The following is a 25,705-nucleotide window of genomic DNA, read 5'->3' on the forward strand; positions in this document are numbered from 1 at the left end:
TAATAAGTTATTCCCACTACATAATTATCTCATTTCCACACCTTAATAAGTCATCCCCACTACTTAATCATCGTGTTACAATGCCCCAAGTCATCTCCACTACTTAATTGTCTAATTTCCCACACCTTAATAAGTTTTCCCTACTACTTAATTATCTTTTTCCTACGCCTTAATAAGCCATCCGCACTACTTAACCTGTTCCCATGTTTTAATAAGCTGTCTTTCCTACTACTAATAATCTGGATCCCACACCATCTTGTTCCTACACATAAATGTCATCCTCACTATTCATATTCCTTAATAAGTCAACCCCACTACATTGTTTTATCGTTCCCACACCATAATACATTGTCCCAACTACTTAACTATCTTGTTACAATGCCCCAAGTCATATCCACAACCTAATAATCTTGTTTCTCACTTCTTAATAAGTCATCTCCATTACTTAATTATCTCAGTTCCATGCCTGCCTTAAGTCATGGCAAGTACTTAATTATCTTGTTGCCTTAATTAGTCCACACTACTTACACTTTCTTGTTCCCATGCTTTAATAAATTGTCCCCACTACTTAAACATGGCCACACGTGATTATTTGTTACATGATTACCTTATAGATACACTTGCTCCACATAAACCCGTTCATTTTGGGCTAAACTCGGGAGCGCCCTCTAGTGCCTGACAAACCTGGAGCAAATTTTCTAATGAGCTTTCTCCTCTCTAGAAAGTTCCCTGCTCATACTTCTAATAAAAGCTGACAGAAAACAAACTTCATACATTTGCCCACTGATTTAAAAAGATACAGCGTTAGTTTAGTTATTCACGTTGAGTTAACAGCCAGTTATACGTTTTTTTAATATATTTTTTTTATCTCCGTTAGGTTGGATTCCAACCTTCTACTATGTGTCAGTTTCACAACCTAATGGTAGACTATACTCTCCTTTCTGTGCAAAAAAACTCCATTTAAAATGTTGTGTGGTTCAAGACTAGGCTTAATCCCTTTCTGGGAAACTGTACCTGCAAATGCACACACAGCTTGGTACGTCTCATAGAAAAGTACTCCTGAAAGAATAGGACTATCTGAGGCAGATAAAAATTAAATGAACCTCCTGGCATCATATCCAACACCAGGTGTGGGCTCCAGAGGGAAAAAAAGCCCACCAGCCCACAGTATTCTCTTGAATAATTGTGCTCTACCCAATACTTTGGGGATGAGGTGATCAAACATCTTGACCTCACTAGTGCTCTTGTCAAATGGAATCAAATCCTTACAGCAATGATCCCCCAAAATCTAGTAGAAAGTCTTCACTAGATGTTGGAGACAGTTATGTAAAAAAAAAAAAAAACAATCTACTCTTATTTAATACACTTTGATTTGAAACCATGAATGTGCAGGTTTTCTATTGTTTATATGAAAATACATTAAATCACTTGCATGGCAATGCACTCTTTAGAACTATAGATATATTTTTTGCATTATTAGTAGATGGTATTGGAGCTCATTACTGTTAGCATTGCTGGTGTAGCATCATCCTGAATGTGTGATGGGATTCATTTCAGACAGTTAAAAACAGTACTCCAATAAAAAGCACTGGCTGCAAACACTCGATTGAACAGGAATGTGGGACACACGTTTATTTATAATTTACATCAATTCTTGTTAAATCAAAACGACTTTCTAAGCCAACTAAAAACTATTGTATGGGGAACATACAGGCTTATGCTCAGCAGAAAGGACACACCGGTGACTAAACAGATGCTTAAACATGTGGTGATTTCTGAAGCAGCCAATCAGGAAAGAAAACTCAAGCTGATCCTGGTGTTCAGTGTCCATACCTGAAAATCACAAGCAGAAAAGAACATAGGTTAGATAACAGGAGTTTAACATCAGCTTAGATGCCATTTTCCTGGCAGGAGCAGTTCATTGGATGCTGTTATGGGAGTTTAGATATGTGCTTTTAATCTAGTAATTTATAGGAACTCAATCAGGTGCTATCCACCTTATTCTCCATAAGAACCAGGATGGGGCGAAGTTCGTTTACTTTGTATTAGAACTTCTGGTGCACAGCAGATCCATTGATGCAGCTTATCACAGTAATACAATATACAGAACTAGTACAGAGAGCTACAGTCATTTGAAGAAGAAACGTTTGCTTGAACATCAGAGTTTTGAACACAAGGCAATTAACTTGTATCCACTATTTTTCACAAAAACAAGCTGCATCTGTGATTAAAAGGAGCCAAATATAACACATTCACCCAAACGCCCATATGTTTGCTCTTACCATTCTGTGGGGGGTAACCAACACCAGAACAACCTTACTGAGAAAAAAGGCTAGGTTCTGAAGCTCAGTTACAGCAGACACACTTGTGGTCAATCTGAGTAGGTATCAAGTAGTGTCTCAGACAGCCTCACAGCACCCAACAAAGTATGTTAGCTTTATAAGAGATTCCCCTCAACACAATGATACGAGCAGATGTACAGACGTTTTGTTGGATGTTTTAAATTTAGCGCCTTCAACGAGAGATGCAGCTTCTCTTCACTGGAAGATGGTGGACAGTGGAATTTATGTAGCTTGCTATGTTGTATTCCCACATATGCTGTAAATAAGGTTAAATAGCCTATTGGCCTGTAGTCTGACTGTAGTGCTAACCCTAGCTAGCACTGCTGGAGCAGCATTAGCATTACCCCCCCAGAGGTGAGTCCTGCTGAATTAGAATGGAAACAGACACCCCTGTTCCTAACAAGTGCCGCTTGTAGAAAGGCGCCTTATAAGCCAGTGCACCTTGTGTATGAAAAAAGCCATTTATTGATAGTACACTTTATAATCCGGTGTGCCTTATAGTGCGAATAATATGGTACTTTAAATACAATACGACTGTAATCCACTTCACGTGAGCCGAGTTGAAATTGTTACACATATGCATATGCAAACTTCTTAAAGTGGGCGTGGCAAAATTATTAATTCTGGTAAAGGCTTTAATGAGAGGAGAGTTTGGCAAGTTTGGCAAGTGTGGGAAACCATTGCTGATATTTAAAAGGAATGCTTTAACCCTGTATGTCCAATATATTATCTAGTGCATGTGAGCTATTCCTATTTTTGCAGTAGGCCATCACTCTGTCTCTCTATATTGGGGTTTGCCTTATGCATTTAATTGTTAGTCGTCTGTTCCACTCTGTTTGTTAAATGTAGCTGATGGTTTAGTTTTGTGGGGCTTGCAGACAGCAGGAATTATCCCAGTCCTCGCTGCATGGCTTGCACTTTTAATTGCCCGGGAGACTAGAATGGCCTGGGATCCAGCAAACAACTGCCCCAGGTAGGGTTGAGCAGTAGGGTTGTTCAAGCAGGAAGGAACATCAGTAATTTACGACTGATAATGTGCTTTCTGTGAAAGTGTCTAAGGATGTACTGATTCCTAAAAATGTACGATTCTTTTCAATTAAAAAAAAATAATGTGTCCAGAAATGTGGACAGTAAAGAAAAAAGGACACTCACTTTTGGAACTCCCACTCCCTGTTATCCAGAGGGCACACCTGCCTTGTCTTCAGCCAACGGGAAATACAGTGGAAATGAAAAGCATGCTGAAAGAGAACAAATCGCAAATTCGGAATTTGACGTTTATTTATTTATTTATTTATTTATTTTTTGCAACAGTGCAAACAATACTGTTAAAATATGTAAAGGTTATTTTAAACAGAAAACTCTTAACAAAACACGCTTCATTTGACAGTACTCTTAACATTAGGGGTGCAATGGCTTTTGACTTAGTTTATCCATAACACTACTAAGCACACTTTTACTGTTGCTTTTAACAGTAATAATTCTCTAACATGGACGCAGGCAAATGTGAAAACATCACACACAGACTGTGAAAATAAAGGCCACTAATGCAAACAAAGCAATTTCAACAATATTTTAAACAAACAGAAATAAATAATCTTTCCGAAATCAAACAAAATGGGATGTCTGGCTGAATACTGAACACTGCATTCATTAAATTAAATGGCTGTACTTCTGTCAGCAGACATAACATCAAATACATAATAGCTACCTCAAGCTAAATTTAAGAGCTTTATTTTACGTGATTTACGACCAAAATTATAAGTGATTATATTGAACAAACAATAATTTGACTAAAAATCACAGTAAATGTGTGAAATACATTGGTTAAAGTGTAGAAGTAAAAAAAAAAAAAAAATTATATATATATATATATATATATATATATATATATATATATATATATATATATATATATATATATATATAAGCAAGTAAATCCCAACAGTTGAACAGTCCCGTTTTATTGACTCTGGTGAGTGAAAGTGTGTGTGTCATCAGTTAATCTTACATTGCACACTCCCCAGGCTACAGTGCACTCCTCTGATGTAGCTGAAGCCTGGTTGGCCTGGCACTCTATACCTGCAACACACCCACAAAACTCATCAGCGCAAAATACAGGAGTCAAATGAGATTAATTAATTATAAAAATGTAAAGGTAAATCATTTTGTAGCTAAATAAACTTTCATATGTAAAAGAACCTTCCACAGTTTTATAGTTTGCTAATAACTTTTCTATTTTCTAGAATCTATAATTTTAATAATATTTATGTTAAAATGCAGATATACAAATATTAAAACATACAAAGCAGTTGGCACACATCCATCTGTGATCAGATTCAGCTTTTAATACACTGGACTGGTATTCAGTGTCTCTAATTGTAGAGTTCAGGTATGTTGGGGCCAAACGTGCACTCTCTGAGCAACGCCTCCCGCATAAAAGAGACATTATCGAAACAGGTTTGCTTAAGACATCTCAGATTTATTTACCTTCCTTCCAGGAATTTCAGATAGTCATTTTAAGCTCTATCAGTTTACAACAAAAAGAGAAGCAGGGGAATACTCACAGAGATCCATAATGTGATTTCTGCAGATGGCACAGTTATCCACTACTATGTCCCAGGCCCAGAGAGCAACGGCATTCCACTAAAACACAAAGACAGACATGATTTAAGTGTTCATGATTTGGACATACCCACAGGTCAATGTATTTATTTTTTTACATACAAACACACATAAGAGAAGATCTGGCTGATAATATCGTGAACAGACTGTAGAGGAAAGAAACTCTGAAGAAGGAATTAATGGACTTACATTAAGATTGAACTTTTATTAGGTTTTATTAGACCCAGCATGACAATTACACTACTGACATATTGGCAACAATATATTTTTCACTTTTTTCAATTCTAATTCTAATATTATTATTGTATCACTGACATAAAATGATTTTACAGTGATAAAATCATTCATAGAAATAATTCCTTGGACAATGTATCGCCTAAACCATTAGTTACTGTGACAGTTCTAGTTTATTCAAGCTAATTTGCAATGTACAAAAAAAGGACAGGTGTGCAAGGAGAGAAAAACATTAGGGACAGTTGGAATTATATCCAAAACCTGACTACGTGGAACAGATACAGTTATACAGCTAAGGAGCCTTTCATGTAATAAACCAAATCACATCAATACCCCTGGGCCCGGTTGCACTAGCTGTGCACAAACTTAAAATGTAGGCTAGTTGTACTGTACATGTTTACTAAGTTTATATTTACATATTAAGTCAAAACAAGTTGCACCACACACAAACCCTGAGCAGGAGTAAGCTGTGATTAAACCAATGTAAACCAGGATTTTGGACTTTATAGTACCAGTCAAAAGTTTGTATACACCTGCTCATTCAAATGTTCTCTCCTTATCTCGCTCTTAGATTGTAAATTAATACTGAAGTCATCCAAACTATGAACAAACAAACTAAAGTGTTAAACCAAAATACTCTGAAGCATTTAGGTGCTCTTATCTGGGGAGCTGTTAACTTGCAGTTTCTGAGGCTGGCAACTCTGATGAACTCTTGCTCTTGCTTATGCTCTTCCTTTCCTTTCCTTTCCTTTCCTGATGAGAGCCAGTTTCATCATAACATTTTTATGGTATTTGCAACTGCAGTTGGAGATTTTTTTTTTCAGATTGACTTAGCATTTCTTAAAGTATTTATTGTTCTTTACTTCGTTAAGTGGTACTCGTCATAATATGAACTAGAACATTACTCAAGTAGGGCTATTCACTGTATACCAACTCTACCTCTTCATAACTTTACAACTGATGATCTCAAACACATTAAAAGGCAAGAAATTCAAGTAATTTACTCTTGAAGAGCTCAGCATAGCTGTTAACTATAAAGCCATTTCAGGTGACTCTACCTCATAAAGCTGACAGAGAAAATCCAGCTAAAATCTGGAAAGCTGTCTAAGCAAGAGGTGCTACTCTGAGGAATCTACAAAAAAAACATTGTTTTTTTTTTAACTAAATAATTCAATTCAATTCAATTCAATGTTTATTTATATAGAGCTTTTTACAACAAAGGTTGTCAAGCATAATTACATGCTTTTAACCAGAGTTTGGACGACTAATATTTATATACCATGCAGAACACTTTAAAATAATTTAAAAACACCAAAATAAAAAAAAACAATTAAAAAATATAAGGTAAAAACAAATATGTACCACAAAAGTGCAGAATGTACCCATAACATAAGATTCAATAACGCTTCACAGACCCGGAGCAGCCCAGGCCTGGGTTTAGAGTATAAACAGTGAGGGAGCAGACGGATTACTGAGGCAGCGCTTCTCTAGTTAATATTATGGGATTTAGCCGAGCGGCTGGGTGAACACTAATCCCCACAGTTCTGGAAAACTCCGCAGCTTCACCGATATTACAGCAATGTTTCTAAACCCGGGCCAATTCAGAAACATAACAACGCTAACTCACGCTAACCGATAAGCTAACGCTGCTAAAGCCTAAAGACGAACACACCGGCTTATACAGGAGGAAATGCTAAGCTAACACTCATGCTAACCCGCTGAGCGGCCGGAAAAAAGAAAGACCCAGCCGCCGCGCTCAGCGCCACTACCCTCTATTAGAGCCTAATATCCGCTAACAGAGAGCAGGTTATTCCCTCTTTCTCTATTTTTACCTTTTTCACTTCGAAGCGCTTCTTACTCGCCCCGCTGTTAGTCCCGCTCGGGGTGTCCACATCCATAGCAGCCGCCATGATTCACCGCTGAGCCACAAATCTCGCGAGACAGACGGTGCCCGACTTATAGAGCTTATGCAGGTGTTCTGCCGATTTCTGCTCTCTAGTCAAACCGTGCTACCATAGTGTATACAGCTCTGGAAATTGGCAATTTTTAAGAGACCACTTAAAAAAGATGAGTTTCCTTGATTATACCAAATTGAAAACCTCTGAAATGTAATCAAGAGGAATATGGATGATCACAAGCCATCAAACCAAGCTGAACTGGTTGAATTTGTGCACCAGGAGTAAAGGCATAAAGTTATCCAAAAGCAGTGTGTAAGACTGGTGGAGGAGAACATGATGCCAAGATGCATAAAAACTGTAATTAAAAACCAGGGTTAGAATTTTCTAGTAACCACCTGTTGTTTTATTCAGGAAAAATAGCCTAGACTGCATAAATATATATAACGTTAGTAATAAATTATCATGTTAATTTTATGTGTACTTAGTTGTTCTTATTTAATTAGGAAAAATAATTGAATATGAAACACAAAATTATGTCAAAATGTTAAACATGAAATTGGGATAACCTCAGGCTCAGGTCCAGCAAAGTCCAGCTTGAGCGTGCCCCGTGGGGGTATGGCTGCGGGGGCTTGCAGGGGTGAGGGAAACTGCTGCAGGCTCTGGGCGGGAGGTGGGCACCATGCCTTCCCCCTGTACCTTTTGGTACTGTCCAAAAAAAGAGTCAGTTTCATTAAAGATTCACAGTCAGTCACTCCTACAGACACACTGTAATCAAAGCAGCCAAACCTAGTTATAACCAAGCAGCATCACTAATATGGCTATAGCAACAACAATAACTAACAGTGGCAAAATAAAAAGATGAGAGGGATTTTTGGAATGCTTTTAATTTTGCTACCAAGGAACATGTTATTATTATTGAGGGTTTGAGGTTTTAACAGAGATTAAGCCATCAGTCTATGGCTGCACCCAAAGTCCCATGCTTTACTATACTATACTGTAATGTACTACGCTATACTATATTGCACTGTACTATACTGTACTGTTCTATGCTATACTATACTATACTACACTTTAATATACTGTACTATATTACACGATACTGTACTACACTATACTATACTATACTATTCTATACTATACAATGCTACTTCCTGGTGTTCTACTGCTGTGCAGCAGTAATATGGACTAATCATTTGTGCAACAGTAACAGTCTGATGGGTCAAAAAACCTACACAAGAAGACAGGGGAATGGTGGAGTCCTGTGAGTGGTCAGTATACCCACCTGCAACAGAAATATATATAAAATATATCACAACCATTGTCCAACTTATATTAACATGTACACACACTCAAAGTAAGTGTATTATATACTTTAAAATTTATTACATTTATTAAAATTTATTGTATGATAGAAGACTGCCACTGTGTGTTCTTATTTCAAAAATGAAAATTTGCAAAACAATATATAAACCTATATATATATATATATATATATATATATATATATATATATATATATATATATATATATATATATATATAAAGCAGTGATGTTGTCCTTTGTATACATATTGTTGATACAATAAGAAATTCAACACGATACAATACAATATTTTTATATTGTCCAGCTCTAATTATAATCAATTTGTTATTGTTTACTTTGTACACTGCACATTACACATTACAGTCTACAAAATTTAACTTAAACAAAATTTAATTTAAACTTAAATTTATTAAAATAAACTTAGAATTATTATTATTATTATTATTTTACCTTTTTCTGCATTTGAGATTGAAAAATGGCAGTTGTTTCAACAAACCTTTGGTATCTGGTGTCTATATAAAACAATAGATAAAATATTTTGATAAGATGAAAATAACATATCAGAGAATGAATGTTTTCAGCTGAAGAAATGCAGGATATGTTTATGTGTAGAAATCACAGTAGCAGGGTGAATATAAGGTAACAGCTGTGAATATATATTTTTTGCTCTTCTCGCAATTTACACTTTTGTAACACTGAGTAATAATAATAACAAAGCGCATTAAATAATGCACTTGGCCGAAGAACGTGGTCCGGCGCATGCGCAGTGCCAGTAATCAGGACGCATGGATGTGTTACCCATACATGCGTCCTGCTTACTGGCACTGCGCGTGCGCCGGCCCACTTTCTTCGGACAAGTCAGAAGACCTTTATCAGAATACCGGTGTATATAATTTTTTAAAAACATATATTCATATTTCAGTTGATTACTACCTTCGACTTTCGACATTTAGCGTGTTGATTCCGTAGAAAACGAAAGAGCTGTAAAAATACTGTGAGAATAAAAAGACAGGTTCCACCGAGATTTGAACTCGGATCGCTGGATTCAGAGTCCAGAGTGCTAACCATTACACCATGGAACCACCTGGACGCTGAGGGAAAAATATGGACCTTTATTTGAAACACTATTACGAAAGCGTCATATAAATCAGTGTAAAATATGTGTAAGTTCATTGTATAATTACAGAGACAGTTTTTAAGGTAAAACTACTGTGATTGTTTGAATATAGCGACAGATTTTAAGGTGGAACTAGTGTAACTGCGTCAATATAGCCGCTGCTTTGAGAAGGGTAAAGCTGCAGACCGGAGCCCCCAGTGGGCGTGGCTAAAGGGCGGAGCATGTGGCAATCATTTTTGACTGCAGCCAATCAGATACTACACTTTCGTTGTCAATCACTTTTTATTAAGCCAATCATCAGACAGACTTAGCTGTCCATCATTTTTTACTGAAGCCAATCACCTTAACAGATCTGACAAAAGAAGGCGGAAACTGCGGTGCTACCGGTTACACGTATTTCTTTTTTTTTTTTTTTTTTACAAAATACTATATTAACAGTTTAAACACATTTATGTGCTATTGTAGTTAGTCCTGCCTTTAAGCCGCTCTTAAACAGAAGTAACTGAATGAAAACGTTAGAAAAGCAAAATGCAAAACTAAACTGTTGAATCTGAACTGACAAGTCTGATCTATCAGTTTAGATGAGAATGGTTTATTTAAACTAAAGAAAAGCATATTAATTGGACATGGATTAGGCTTATTAGACAAAACTGCAGTCCTAAATGTATCTAAATAAACCTGTTGATGAGTAAAACCAGCTCTAAATAAAATCAGTACCTAAAAAAATCTGCATTTTCTTTATTTTCTTTAATTATGTTTTAATAATTCAATTCAACAGACATTTACAGACATTTTTAAATCACTATTTACGCAATTGTTCTCAATGCTGGAAAATAAGTCTTCTCTTCTTCTCTTACACAAGTGATACAAATGTATTGCTTACTATTTCATACCTTACATAATTCTATACGTATGCATTCCCTAGATAAAATAATACATTATTATTTTATCACACTTTCTTCTTTTTGTTCTTCTTGTTCTTTCTTCTCTGTGCAGATTTCTGAGCTGATTTCTGATTTGGTTTGGGTTCATCTGTTAATGGTTTCCTGGCTGGCTTGGTCTTGGTGGGTTTAGATTTACTCCTGGGTTTGGTGCTGGAATGTTCGGCCAAGGCTTCACTAATCAGTGTGGATTTGAGTTTGGGTTTGGAGGACTTTAAGGGCTTCGGCTGGCTGGTGGAGTTGGTGGTGATGTGAAGGTTCTCAGCACCACAGTTCTTAATGATGTCCACCTCTTGTACACTCTGACCGTGGAGCTCAGCAGGGTAAACACACACTGCAGACACGTTCACACTGGCCTGCTCCATCCATCTGAAATAGAGAGAGAGCTATATCACACGCTTTAACCTTAAACACAACAGCGCATTTTTAAGACATTAAACACAAAACATTACTGCAGATTTTCTGCAGTATATTTTACTTTCTTCTTGCGAATCTTGCGTGCTATCTACATGCTACACAATGTCAAATTTGAAGTAACGTTTGGAGTCGCAGTGGCACACTTACAGAACAAGTCCCAAAACTGAGTTTTAGCAAAACTGTTAAGGTGGCAGGTGTTTGTGTGTGTTTGCATATGTGTGTAACATGTAATCTTACTTTTAAAATCAAGTAATCCATAGAATAACTAAGTTACATTTTAAGGGGTAAATCAGTAATCAGATTACTTTTTCCAAATAACTATGCCATCACTGCTGATCAGTGTTTATTTAAGCCTTAATATATAAGGGGGCAAGCCTTAAAATATTCAGAAACGGGTCTGTATGAGTCTAACCTGCGGAAGGGTAGAAGACTGCAGTCACATATCAGAGGGTTGTTGCCTAGTTTGAGGTGCTGTAGTCCAGTCAGATGAAAAAGATCAGGCAGATGCTCCAGCTGATTGTCCTCCAAAGAAAGAGACAGTAGAGTTGAACCCAAACCAGCCAGAGCGTCATGATCCATCTGTACATGGAGAAAGGTGTAAAGACACACATCACACACAGTTTTACTGGCTTTTAATCTGTATAAAGCTTAGATTTCAGTGGATAGAGGTGTTGTTAGTAGCAGCAGAACTATCAAGTGTATTCTTGATCCCTGTGGTCAAAATGCTTTTGGTGCAATATATAACAATCAGTAGGTCCCCCTCATGCCAAGATGTCTCAGGTTGTGCTGTGTTATTTTGGCTCTGTAATCCTGTAAATTGAAAGGCGGAGCCATCTGAGAACATCTCAGTTCTACCTGTTCACCACTTCTGCCTTTTCTGAAGCACTCTTGGTATGCAGGTACTGATCATTGTATACCTGGAACAACCAACAAGAGCTGCCTGATGTTCTGAAGATGTTCTAAACAACTTATCACAAACACCCCATTTGGTTTATTGGTTAAGTGTCTCAGATTCGTATGCTCACTCATTTTCCTGCTCCAACTTGAACCAGTGCCACCTGAACCAGGTCATCAGTATTATTTACTTAATGTGGCCGTGGTTTTACGGTTCAAAAAATTGCCATTACCATCCAAATAGTGTAAATCTAGGCTTTATTATGATGTGGTAAGCAGGTCCTAAAGTATTCAGACAGTCCTTCTCATTAGTGGAATCATTACAGCACCAACGAATGATATTTCATGAGACCAACCACTAAATTACATTACATTACATTACACTACATTCAGCTGACGCTTTTATCCAAAGAGACTTACAAATAATTCTGTATATTAGCAATAGAGGACATAGAAATGTCTTCTTTCTCAATGAAAAACAAGTATTTACAAAACAGCAACTTTACAATAGAGAGGTAAAGCTTTATTAACTAGGATTAAGAACAGTTTATTTCAGGTTGTTTTTGAGAATTTCTATTAGTCCATTGATCAAGATACAGTCTAAGGGACAGTTCAGTTTGTGCATTCAAATTATGTAACAAAAAAGTTGTTTTTCTTTGGACAGTGATGATACATTAAATAATTAATGGTCTCATTCCATCGTTCTTTCATTTTAAACAGTCTAGTTGTGGTCTCTTATATAAATGAATGCCATGTGAGCTGTTTTTTTGTTTTTTTTGTTTCTATTTAGCCCTGCTTTAGATCACTGAATTAGGGGTCTCTAAAGAAACACAGGTTTTGGCTCTTGCTTATGAATATTCATACATGCATACATATTACTTCTGATTGGCTAACAGCGTGGCAGCAGAGAACGCCTACCTGTCTTCAGCCCACAGTCTTTTACAGCTCTAAAAAATGACAAAATGCTTTCAGAGATACAGCCTTAGTTATAAATATATAACACCGAGTGCTCGCTAAAGTTAACCCTTAAACTTCACTTAATGTCAGACTTTCAGTGCGCAGCGCCCCGGTGGCCCCCTCCCCGCGGTTGAGATTTGATAACACAGCATTGATAATGTGCCACGTTGAAGTTCCAGAGTCCGCTCTATATCATAAAATCCAACGTGAATGGCGCCTGCTTTGAAATGTGCTCTGTCGAGTTGTGCTACCTTGTCAAACCATACTTCCTAGTGTATATTTGAGGTTTTGGAAAAACACGGAATGAGCTGGAGATACGATTTAAACCTACAGTTACTTACACAAGATAGCCAATGCTAACTGGCTCTGTAAACAGAAGCTGTAAGCTCCACCTCAGATCAGGTGGGCGAGGCCATGAACTCTCTCTGATCAATTTGTATTTCTGAGGCTTTTATTTTCTTAGCTACTGCAGACAATGGAGGCTGAGAAACAGTGTCATATGCAGCATGCAAATACAACTCAGAGACCTATAGTATTTCACAAAGAATAATAAAAAGTGGATTTTAGCAGAAGGAGACCTTTAAGTAAATAATAAGTAATTGCATAGTAAGAGGATATAGAGGATGTGACTTACTTAGATTCACAACATGAGCAATAAAAGTCATTTGGTCTACTTTTTGCATGTGATTCTAAATCCAAAATGACAATAATTTTGCTGTGTTGCTGTGCTATGATTGACCCCCACCTTCTTTAGGCCCAGTCGATCCAGGTACAGGTGCTTCAGACTTCCTCCCACTACCTGAAACATCTTTGGCCTGATCCAGTGAATCGGATTCCCTGAGAGCCGGAGCTCTTCTAACAGTGGGACGTGGCCTAGTGCATCACTCTGCACATCTGTTAGCTGATTGTCTCCCAGATGTAGGATCTCGAGGTTTGGGGCGGGGTCTAAAGCATTTGCTGCGACAGTGGAGATGTTGTTGTTGGTCAGGTAGAGTCCTCTGAGCATTGGGACCGGCTGGAGAAGACCTGCAGGCTCCAGCTTAGAGATGAGGTTTCTCTCCAGGTGCAGCTCCAGCAGGTTTGGGGTGTGTGATAGTGTGGCTGCGGATGGGAAGTGGGTGAGTCTGTTTCCGTCCAGGTGGAGGTACATGAGCTGCAGGGCTCCAGCGAAGGCGTCCAGGTCCAGAGAAGAAAGCTGGTTGTTGGACAGGTAAAGGTACATCAGCCCCTTTAAACCTCGGAAAGCTCCAGCCTCAACCTCGTGGATCTTACAGCCATCCAGGTGCAGGGATACCACCTCGGGGACACCACGGAAACTGTTGCCGGGGAGATAGTGGAAGTGGTTGCCACGGAGGTCCAACAAGTGGGTGTTGTTTGGGAAAACGCGGGGGACTTTGGTGTGGCCTCGATTTTCACACGACACATGCTGAGCCTCAGGCTAACAGAGAGAGAGAGAGAGAGAGAGACATGGGTATAGATACAGAGAGCGAAGAAGGATGTGGTAGAGATTCTTGTTACTATTTTATTGAAAACATAAATTCGATGTCTGGCTAAAAACACTATTAAGTAATCTTAAAACCCGACATTGTCCATATTTTGGTTAAACACAACTCTGATACAAATACAACTCGCAAATCAATGTAAAAAAAAATTTAAAACGCATTGTTTTGTCCATTTTAACCTTTATTTGACTGCAAACTGTATGATAATATTTTATGTTTTGTCTGCTTAACTCAAATTTAATTATTTGTTAATATATAGCCGTCCCTGCATCTTAGGGCTGCAACACATGCACAAAAATGTGGAGGCGGGAGGCGGACTAAATTCAGGGTGATTGATGAGATATAAAAACTGAATAACAAGTATTTCAAAAAGTATTCGCGGGTTAAAGCTCCAATCCCTCAGACGGCACAACTTCAAGTCAAGCTTTCCAATACAGAGTTAAGCCCAATTTATACTTCTGCGTCGAACCTACGCCGTAGCTTATGCAGGGTGTGCACATTGGAGCGCGTTTATACTTCTGCGCAGCAGCTCTGCGTCGCTCTGTTGTTCAAACTGCAAAGACGGGAATGTGTGGGAGGGGGCGTAAGGCCCCTTGGACCAATCACAGCTGAAGATCTCAGAGAAACATACGTTGTCTTTAAGATCACACATTTTACCCTCTTTCAACAAGACAACGCAAAACCACATGCTGTGCACCTTAAAAAGACATGTCTGTAAAAAATAGACCTGTCTCCAATAAAGAATGTGTAAATCATTTAAAAATAAAAAAAATAAAATGATAACCCTGCAATGTTGTACATCTTAGGATGTTTTTGCTGAAAGAACTGGACAAATAAATGCCTGAAACACATTGTCTGGTGTTCTCAGTGCCTAAATGAGTTGGGAGAAGAAATGGCCACAATATAAAGGATGAAAAGCTTCTCCCAACTATTTTTAGAATGTTATACAGGTCTGAAATGCAGTAATAAATGTATATTAATAAAAGTATGATGTTTAGCTAACAAAACATGGGTTCATACTGTCTGCAATCAAATAATCTCAAAGTAAGTGTAAGAAACTTCTATTCTTTGCATTTTCCATATCCTTTATCAGATTTGGTTTGTAGATAAAAGTGCAACATACAGTGTCAGAAACCAAATAAACAAATATTTTAGAGATTTACAAACGCACATAATTATTTAAAAATAAATAATCTTTCATTACTTACATAGCTTTTTTTAGCATCGTTGCTCAAAGAAAGCAAACCTTACACATTAGTCTGACCTGATTGCCTGCCTGTTCTTTCTTCCTTTCTTTTTTCTTTCTTTCTTTCTTTCTCTCTCTCTTCACACACACATGAACACTCACACACACACCTCACAAAGGCAGTTCTCAGGACAGTTTTCCGTTTTCTTTGGCTCAGCCTGGGTCACAACCACTAGTCGCTCTTCCTCCTCCACCTCCTCCTTTATCCCTCCATTCTGTCTCCTGCAGCGCAGGTCCTTCTCCAGCACGGCCTCTAGTGGCTCTTCTGAAAGGTGTGGTGGTCCGGCGCAGTCTCCCATCAGTCTGACCCCACCTTTCCGTGCCCAGGCTCGCAGTTCCAGCAGCACACATGTACACCACACCGGATTCGCTGTTTTGAATTTTAGAAGTTGATTACAGATCAGGCACCACTTTTTTACTGAATTAAATTTATTCTTCTATCTTACCATAATTTTCGTTTTTGTTAGTTGACTTATTGTGACTTAATTTAAGGCTACTTTAATTATGTTAATGGTGTAAATATAGTAATGTTTTGCATAGGTAACACTATGCCCCTATCATTAGCATTGCATGGGCTAAAAGCTCTGTTCATTCACATCAGATTTCTCCTTGCTGCTGTACGCAGTGTGTGGGCGTGTGTTACCGGCGAGGTTGATGCTCTGTAGCTGGACGGGTCCTGTGAGTGGCTGGAGATAGTGAAGCTGATTATGACTAAGGTCCAGGCGAGAGAGGAGGGGAGAGAGAGCCAGCGCAGCCGCAGACACGTCCTGCAGGGCCATGTGCGCCGCAGACAGGTGTGTGAGTCTGGGCATCGACACACTCTTCTCACCCAAAAACGTCATGGGGTTAAAACCCAGATCCAGGTGAGTCAGAGCCACCAGCCTTAGAAAGAGAGAGAGAGAGGGAGAGAGAGGGAGAGAGAGAGAGAGAGAGAGAAGAAAGAAAATAAAGAGGGAGAGGAAGAGTTAATGGCCACTGTTAGAGGAGTCACATCCTAATGGTAAGATGAGTCAACAGCGAAAGCAGTTACTGGTAACTGAAAAGAGCTGCAGCAGCACGGTAGCGCAGTGGGTAGCGCCTTACAGCAAGGCGGCCTGGGTTCGAATCCTGGATGGGGTGACCCGGGTCTTTCTGTGTGGAGTTTGCACTTTCTTCCCGTGTCTGCATGGGTTTCCTCCAGGTGCTTCAGTTTTCTCCCACTTCCTCCCACAATCCAAAGATGGCACGTGGGTATTGGTTAAAATTGCCCCTAGGTGTATGTGCGTGAATGTGTCTGTCTCGCCTGCGATGCATTGGCAGCCTGTCTAGGGTGTATACTGCCTTCTGACTGATGGCGGCTGGGATATGGGTTCCTTACAAAAAATTGTACACTGCAAATACCCAGATATGTGTTGATTTGTGTGAACTTAATACAGTCTGATATCTCTGAATATTCTTTTTTTATATAATTTTATTTCTAATTTTTTCCATTTTCCCCCTAATTTACACGGCCAATTACCCAACCCACTCATTAGGACTCCCCCTATCACTAATGATGCCCCAACACACCAGGAGGGTGAAGACTAACACATGCTTCCTTCGATACATGTGAAGTCAGCCACTGCTTCTTCGCGGCAATGCATTTTGCACCAGTATCGGCATAATGGGGGAGGAGAAAGCTCACATGTTAGTTATACGTTTTCAAAAAAGTGCTGTTTTGTGACACAATTAAGTTTTATAAGAGTCTGGGTCTTTATAAAACTGTGAATTTGGCATTATTTTGTTGATATTGGTTAAAATGTGTTTCATGTTTAAGCTTTATGTCTTGATCGATGTAGTAGAAATGAATAGTCATTGTGAAAGGAGCTTTCTGGTAATAATAGGGAAATTGTACTCTTTCAGGTCTGAATTATGTTCCAGTGATGCAAACTGATTTCTGTTTGACACAAGAGAAGATTAATATTCTAATATATTAGAAGTCCAATTAAATTAATTACAATATTTAAATAGTTTTCTAATGTCCATTGCACTGGAAGCCTGTATTTACCATTTTTTGTTCTATACTAGATATTTACCTTTTTATTTCACAGGCCATCCCTAAACAGTAAAATAAACATATCACTAAAAAAGGTTATCATGCATTTTCGGCTCTAGTGCTGCCATGCACTAATGTCTGACTTGCTGTTTTTTATCCAGTGCAGTGGGCGGGGCTAAGCTACAGTCTCATTAGCTTGTAAACTTGTTCTTTGGCTGCTTTCTGTTCTAGGAAGGATAACACAACTTTAAAAAAGGAAAATACATGATGGGAGGGGTTACCTGGTCATAGTGGCGGTGGGGAAGAACTGCAGCTCATTGTGACTGAGGCTGAGGTGTGTGAGAGACAGGAGGCTGGCAAACGCTTCAGTTTCCAGATGATTCAGGGAGTTATGATTTAGACGCAACGTCTGCAGAGTCAAGAGGCCCTGAAAAACAGATTAAATATATGAATGAGTACAAAATTTACAAATTAGATTAATTTGTGTAATTAATAATACCTAGAACCTGAGGATCCTGAAAGCTTTTTTCTTCTGAATCTCATATTCCCTTTGATTTGATTAAAAGTTTGTAGGGAGAATTTCTGTTCTGCGTGTATTAATTGGTTAAGTTTATTGAATTTTCCAACACATAAATGTGTTTATAATCAATAAAACAATGCATAGATTTGTACTACAGATGGTAGGCCCTGGAATCCCCTTTTCTGAGTGTGTTTGTATAAAGTGCTTTAAAAAGTATTCATTTAGTATTCATTTTCAGGTTACACTCACAAATTATTTGTTTTATTAAACCATCCCATAAAAATGTGAAAAGTGTGGCGTGATTTATATTGAGCAGAGGTTGAAAAAGTACTGAAAAATTGTAATAAAATAAAAGTACTTTTACTTTGCTAAAATTCTACTCAAGTAAAAGTAAAAGTACCCATCTAAAAATCTACTTGAGTAAAAGTAATAAAGTACTCAATTTAAAATGTACTTTGAGTTAAAGTTACATAGTTACTTTTTTATAAACTGTATTTTTATAGATTTACAGTTCACTATTATTTTTTTACTTTTTACTTTCCAAATAAAAACTTAAGGAATTATCATGCCGCAAAAAAGCACATATCAATGGGTAGCATACCTCGACAGAACACTGGTTCCCCCGATCCGTGCACACAGACCCCAGACTACACAGCTAATTTACACAGCGTAACCATAATAAACACTGCTAGGGAAAGTTCAGCTGCGCTGCCATGGAGAACAAAACTCATTTTTTTAAAATTCAGACAGTTTTTTTTCCCAGCATTTTATTTTTTTTATCTGATTTGGAGTTTTCCAATGTAGTGAAGAAAATTACTTGTGTAAAAATGTACTTGAGAAAAAGTAAAATTACCTCTTTTAAAAACTACTTTAAAAATTACAAATTACTCATAAAATCTACTCAATTACAGTAATGTGAGTAAATGTAATTAGTTACTTTTCACCTCTGGTATTCAGCCAAGTATTAAGTCAATAGTCTCAAGTTTTTTGCAGCCTGCAACAGGTTTTCCTGTTTCTGCTGAAGAAAAGTAGCCTTGCAGCATGATGCTGCCACCCCCATGTTTCACAGTGGTGATGGTGTATTTAGATGTTAGTTTTCCACCTCAAATACTGTTTTGCATTTAGGCCAAACTATTTAACTTTGGCCTCATCTGATCAAAGCACCTTCTTCCACATGTTTGCTCTGTTCCCCTAAATTGACTTCTTATGGCTTGCCACTCTTCCATAAAGGCCAGATTTGTGAAGTACACAACTTATAGTTGTCCTGTGGACAGATTCTTTCACTTGAGCTGTGGATTTCTGCAGTTCCTCCATAGTGACTATGGGCCTGTTGACTGCTTATTAAATTAGTGCTCTCTTTGCCTGGACTGTCAGTGTAGGTGGACAACCATGTTTTGGTAGGTTTGCAGTTGTGCTGTACTCCTTCCATTTTTGGATGAATGATTGAACAGTGCACTGTGAGAGGTTCATAGTGTAATGGGTTGGGAGCAGTAGCTCTCCAGCCCAGAAGGTTTTAGAACCCAAGTGCAGAGCAGTAGATCTCAAAGCAGGTAAACCCAAGAAAAAAGGAAAATAATAATAATAATAATAATAATAATATATAATTGTTAATATATATTAATAGGATATATAGTAATATATATATATAATAATATTATAAATATATAATTCTTATTATTAATACCCCGCTCCACACGGGGATTGAACCCAGGCTGTCGCGGTCGCAGTCCAATGCTCTAACCGCTGCACCAGCGAGCGGATCGGGACGCGGCCGCTTTAATCGCCACTTAAAGAGCCTCCGCCGTAAGGGGCGGAGCAACGAAAACGGGCGGAGAGTAAAAATGGGTGGAAAACAAAAAGCCACGCCTAGCGTGCGTTAGAGTGAGGGGGAGAAAATGCTTGCCTGGAAGCGGCTACCTCTTATGAGACGAGGTGAAGGATTAACTAAACAAAAGGGGCTTCCACCAGCCCTTACACTGAACTGAGGTGCTTGTGGATTTAAACGCTGCTCCACCAGAGAGGAGAGGAACAGCGCGGGAGACTCGAGAGGGGCGGCAGAGGAGAGCACACTGCTCTGCTCCACCAGACTAAAGACAGGGAGATGGCGGCTGTGGAGCTCACTGCTCTACACAGCTCCACCAAACTCGAAGGGAAAAAGAGATAGAGATAAAGAGCCGGGGCTCGCTCGGAAAACCGGCATAGATTCGCTCTCCCGAGCTTCAAAGATCCAGCGCCGAGTGGCTGATTGGCCCTGAAAGCAGGTGTTGGCAATTAGCCAATTAACCCTTGGCGCTGGCCTGGCGCGCCCTCTGTTGCCCCGGAGGGTGCCTCGGTCGGCCACCAGCCCTTACACATAGCTTGAGATATTTTATCACAACCTAGCCCTGCTTTACACTTCTCCACAATTTTATCTCTGACTTGTCTGGTGAGTTCCTTGGTCTTCATGATGCTTTGTTCCCTAGTGTTTTCTTACAAACCACTGAGGCTTTTTTGGAACAGCTGTAGTTATCATAGGAATAAATTATACACAGGTGGACTCTATTTACTAATTGTGTGACTCCTGAAGTCAAATGGTCACACTGGATTTAATGTAAGGGGAACCAAAGTACAGGGGGCACAAAACAATGCACGGCACACATTTCAGTTTGTGGGTGTAATGTGAAAAATATAAATTAAGTTCTGTGTTAATTTATTTTATTATCGGAAAATTGCATCCATGGTAGAAATGTTATTCCTTGATTCTTAAACAATTATTTTATTTTTATTTATTTATTTTTGTTATTATTATTATTATAAAAATTGAGTATTTGGAACTGACTCTAAAATATTCTTCAATAAAAGGTTGTGTCTGTGATCTTCTGGTCCTTGTCTGCTTTTTTTATTATGAAAGCTAGGATTGAACTGCCCGCCAAATAATTTTAGCCACTACAATTTCCTAGAAATCAGCACTGATGATGGGCTGTATTGTAGAGATATTATAAAGATGTACCATTTTCAGTATCTACAGAGGTTTTGAGTAAGTTCACTGAAGGATTTGTGGAAATGTTGAGTTTCATACTTGGAAGGCCATGTTGGGGATGTAAGTGAGCTGGTTATGAGGGAGAGACAGCAGGTTCAGTGAACCCAGCTGAGAAAAAGCCCCAGGTCTAATGTCTTCAATACGATTCCTATCCAACAGTAACTGCTTCAGCGATGTCAGCCCATCAAATGACTCCTAAAAAGAGAAAGAGGAAGAGAGAGAAACATTCTGATTGGCAAAGAACAAGTTAAAGTTAAGCAAGTTGAAGTTAAAATAAAATTTAAAAGGACTTCTCGTGAACTGCACTGTTACTGTTAACTACCATTTCTTACTTACCATATTTTCTGCAGTATAAAGTGCACATAAATCCTTTTATTTTCCCAGAGATCATCAGTGCGCCTTATGTATGAATTTTACCAGTCAGGTTGTAAGGAGTAGTATAGCCATGTTGGTGAAGGACTGTGTTATAAAAGAGTTTCAGTTTAGTGTCCCCAGCACCGAGACTGGAGCAGTATTAGCATTAGCTGCTAACCGCAGCGCAAGCTCTTCTGCCATTTAAAGGTAAATATTATCAGCCTGTAGCCTGCACGTTTACCATGTTAAAACAAACTATGTGTGACAAACTGCTAGCTAATATCGACCTGGCATACTGGAACTCTCAGGGTTCCTCAGTGAAGGGCTGTTGGGCGGCATTAGCTAATGCCAATGCTAATGCTAATGCTGCTGCACCTAGCCTTAGTGGATATCTGGAATTCTAAGCTAACTGTAAATAAATGGAAGTGCTTTACTCACCCAATTAAAAAGAAGAAGAGAGGTTTAACATTTAGCGCTTGTTTAACTTTAAAAGGAAATTTAAGAATTACAGTTGTATTTACTTACAAAAAACATGGCGACACCCCTTTTCCTTACTAGTATCGCATAGTGGGCCTTATAATCTGGCACCTTATGTATGAAAATATACCAGAAAATAGACGTTTATTGAAAGAGTGCCTTATAATCCAGTGCGCCTTATAGTGTAAAAAATACAATATATTTCAAACTGAGGAAACAGCAATCTAACAATGCTTTGCTATCATATTAAAGCCTTTTGCAGCTTTGCGGGCTCAACTATTTTCATTGTCAGGTGCTCAGAGGAAACCATGGCTACTGTTTTTTGGAACAAGGATAGAGCTGCCTTTATATTTATAAATCTGTAAAATTTGCATCACCTCACTTTTCCTAATGAGGAACAAACCAGAACCATAACAGGTTAATTTAGGCCTGAAACCTTGATCAAAAATGATCTAAAGTCCTACAGTTCCTATAATGTGTCACCAAAATACGACACAGATATTGCTTTAAATCTTAAAAAGACTGTTCACAGTCATTTTCACCTGGGATGAAACCAAACTTTTGCAAGCCACTGTAAGACATTTGTAAATGTTAGAAAATTAGGAGCCTTCCAGGACAACTTCCAGGACAACTAACATACATCTATAAATGTATGGATCACTGTAACCTTATACTTTATACACCCTCAAACACAGACAAACAAACACACACCCACACACCTGGTGAAGGATCTCAATGTTGTTGTAGGCGAGGTCGAGCTGAACCAGCCGTGTGAGCCCCCTGAAGGCCCCCTCCCGTACAGTGTGTATTCTGCAGCCCTGCAGACCCAGGTGTGTGAGGTATAGCGTGTGTGAGAACGTTCCCCTCTCCAGCTCGCCCAGGTTATTCCTCTTCAGGTCCAACTTCACCGTGATCTACAGTCAGATTCAGAGATTTATTAGACTCAAAGAATGATTCATGATAAACTGTATGTAGATACCTGAACATCACTTTGGTATGGGTTCATAACAAAGCTGCATTCCAAAGGTGCATTCCAACTGTGTACAACTAAGTAATACTAATTTTTAAGTATGTAATATAGAATATTGTTCCAACTGTATCAATGTAGAGTATAATAAAAAAAACACAAAGCATATTTAGAACTGGTCTGTTTTCAAGTGTGCTTGTGATATTGTTCCACAGTGCAATACAGTGGGGAAAGTGATTAGCATCTGGAATATTTTACTGACAAAAGAATGTAAAGAATACTATAAACTGAACAGCCTATACTATTAAAATGTAGCCCCAAACTGCTTAATTTTATAACAGACTCTCTGTACAACTGATGAAGTGAATGGTGGGTGAACCTCGTTGATGGTGGGTGGGACACTGGTGAGGTTCTTCCCTGTGCACGCTACAGTCAGAGTTTTAGCATCACAGCTGCAGACCCGAGGGCATTTCCCAGATTGGGCAAGGGAAGGAAACATCAGCACCACCCAGGCCAGTGACAGGAGGGTGGCAAACCACATCTACAACCCAGAAAATTATAAATAAAAGCATTAAGTGAACTGAATTTATATATGTAAATTCAGTTTTCTTTGGACTTTATGAAGTGTATCACTGCATTGATACGGCCTTTAGTAAGCTTCTGGACTGTGGAAGGACCACAAAAACATTGAATAAACATTCATTTTTAGTTGAATTACATCATTTACTTGTGTTGATGGAAAAACAACCCTTAAATAATCTTTACTTAGACACTGAATCAACATTCATTTAAGGATTTAAATGGTTAAAAGTAATAATAATAATAATATCCATGTCCCTTTTAACACTGCAAGAACACAGTACAAGCTTCAAACATTGAATTCAAATAAAATATACAGTACCAGACAAACGTTTTGACAATCATTTAATGTTTTCTTATTTTTCTACATTAAAATTAAATACCAAGAGTGTGGAAATCTGCCATAAAAGCTACTTAGAATAATCGAAAGTATAAAACATATTCTGGTTTATTTATCTCTTCTTGTTTACAATATAATTCTGCAAGTGTTCCCGTATAGCTTTAATAAAATATTAAATTTTATTAAAATATTAAATTTACAATGTAAAAAATCATAAAAAGAAAGAAAAGACATTGAATAATGCCAATGTAAATAAAGTTTAATACAAACAAGACAAACGTATGATATTATTTTACTAATATACTGTAGATTCATACCTTTCATTCCACCTAAACAATGCTGTTAACTTTTTCTATACCTACAGCTTTTGAGGTAGATGTTCAGCGTGGTCTTCTCCCAGATGAGGGAAAAAGTTTGGGGACGGTGTAGAAACGAAACGAGGGAAAGATAGATGGTTAAAAACTCGAGAGCAAGGTAACGTTAACTACAGTTTTGTGGCAAACTTGACATTAATTCTATCATGGTTCTGCTCTTCCACTGCTTACTACGACCAGGAGAAAGGAGTCAATTCTTAGAAGAGTCGATTCTCTGATTCAATTCGTTTAAGAATCGAAAGTCGACGAAGAGTCTTTTGACTCGGTTCTTTGCAGTTTACCTCATGACTGCAGTAATGGGCTCACACTCGCAGCTCGCGCTCCGGATCTCCAAAAAATATCCCCTCAGAGGCTTAAACTATCCTAAAATCCAAGATTGCCACAGAAATTCACAACACAGCACATTTTTATTTTGAAAGGTTTGTAATTAAGGCTGTTTTGCTGCTGCGATAAATATAAAAGTAATTAAAAACGCATCTCGTCCTTTGAATTTCCACCTGCAACTATTAAACAGGGTTGCCAGGTCCAACAAAAACAGCCAGTCCAAAGTCAGTCTAAAACCCGCCCTTCAGAAGCTTAACTAGACAAAAATTATGTCACACGTTTTAACCCTTGTGTTGTGTTCGGGTCTGTGGGACCAGTTTTAATTTTTCATCAAATGATACAAAAATTTTTTTTTTTCTAACTCAAACTCATTGGCATTGGCTCATTTTTTGTGAAAAAACATATATCAACACATATTTTCGATAAACACACTCTGTACACCCCCCCCCACACACACACATTTATATTACATACAGTATGTTTGGCCCAAGGGCTAATAAACATTGCTTCATTTGTAAATTTGAAACTAAACATAATTTCTACTCATATCTTGAGTTTTATTCATTTTCTTTTACATTTTATTACAAAACTAATAAAAAAAAGGGTAGCATTCTGAAAGAAATGTATCATAAGGGCAAATATTAACCATGTAAGCCGTTTATATTGCTTGCAATTTAGGTGAAGCAAGCATGTGTAAAGCATTTTAATGTAAAATTGCTTAATTTTGCTGAATTAAATACAAGTAATGTGAGTGTATGAAAATATGAGGTATTTTGTTTATAAGGGATTTATTATCAGTAGTGCTATATACCTCAAAGCCATTAATAATATTGTAACATTAGTGTTTTATTAATAATTTTATAACAGTTATATCTCCCAGTCAAGAACATTGTGAACCTGGCAATTCTGCAAACAAACTCAAAATTAAAGGGTGCAGTACAAATGGAATTAATAATACTAAAAGAAGTAAATACAAATACTATAGAAATTAACTGACTCAGTGGCAATTTACATGAATACAAAAAAACATAAACTACATATACATTTCCCTCTTAGTAAAATCAATACAAAAAACTCATCATAATAGAAGAGATTGATTACACTTTTGATCAAAACATGGTGATATTTGCATCGCAATTGAAGACATAAATAGAATTTCCTGAAAGTAACCACATCTCGTATGTGTGAATGTTTCCTATGATATTCAATGTATGTAATTTGGGTACATGGGAATGTCCACTAT

At 37.9% G+C, this 25,705-nt stretch overlaps 2 protein-coding genes and 1 non-coding gene across 3 annotated transcripts; all 3 read right to left on the reverse strand.

Moving 5' to 3' along the window:
• Nucleotides 1–1,606: 1,606 nt before the first annotated feature.
• LOC125799446 (E3 ubiquitin-protein ligase RBX1) lies at nt 1,607–7,141 on the reverse strand. The gene is made up of 5 exons (XM_049476150.1): nt 7,031–7,141; nt 4,907–4,985; nt 4,351–4,421; nt 3,495–3,580; nt 1,607–1,833 (listed from the first exon to the last, which is right to left on the reverse strand). Exons 1-5 carry the CDS (start codon nt 7,106–7,108, stop codon nt 1,821–1,823), a joined length of 327 nt encoding a protein of 108 aa, XP_049332107.1. The 5' UTR covers nt 7,109–7,141; the 3' UTR covers nt 1,607–1,820.
• A 2,289-nt stretch (nt 7,142–9,430) lies between these two features.
• Nucleotides 9,431–9,502, reverse strand: trnaq-cug (transfer RNA glutamine (anticodon CUG)). The gene has a single exon. It is a non-coding gene; the product is annotated as a tRNA-Gln (tRNA).
• Nucleotides 9,503–10,389: 887 nt separating this feature from the next.
• Nucleotides 10,390–24,611, reverse strand: chadla (chondroadherin-like a). The gene is made up of 10 exons (XM_049476203.1): nt 24,127–24,611; nt 23,225–23,386; nt 22,598–22,792; nt 21,087–21,242; nt 17,790–17,935; nt 16,138–16,376; nt 15,605–15,864; nt 13,492–14,184; nt 11,308–11,474; nt 10,390–10,847 (listed from the first exon to the last, which is right to left on the reverse strand). Exons 2-10 carry the CDS (start codon nt 23,384–23,386, stop codon nt 10,487–10,489), a joined length of 2,379 nt encoding a protein of 792 aa, XP_049332160.1. The 5' UTR covers nt 24,127–24,611; the 3' UTR covers nt 10,390–10,486.
• Between the last annotated feature and the right edge of the window lie 1,094 nt (nt 24,612–25,705).

The sequence above is a fragment of the Astyanax mexicanus genome, chromosome 3, assembly GCF_023375975.1.
Source record: "Astyanax mexicanus isolate ESR-SI-001 chromosome 3, AstMex3_surface, whole genome shotgun sequence".
Classification (NCBI taxonomy): Eukaryota; Metazoa; Chordata; class Actinopteri; order Characiformes; family Acestrorhamphidae; genus Astyanax; species Astyanax mexicanus.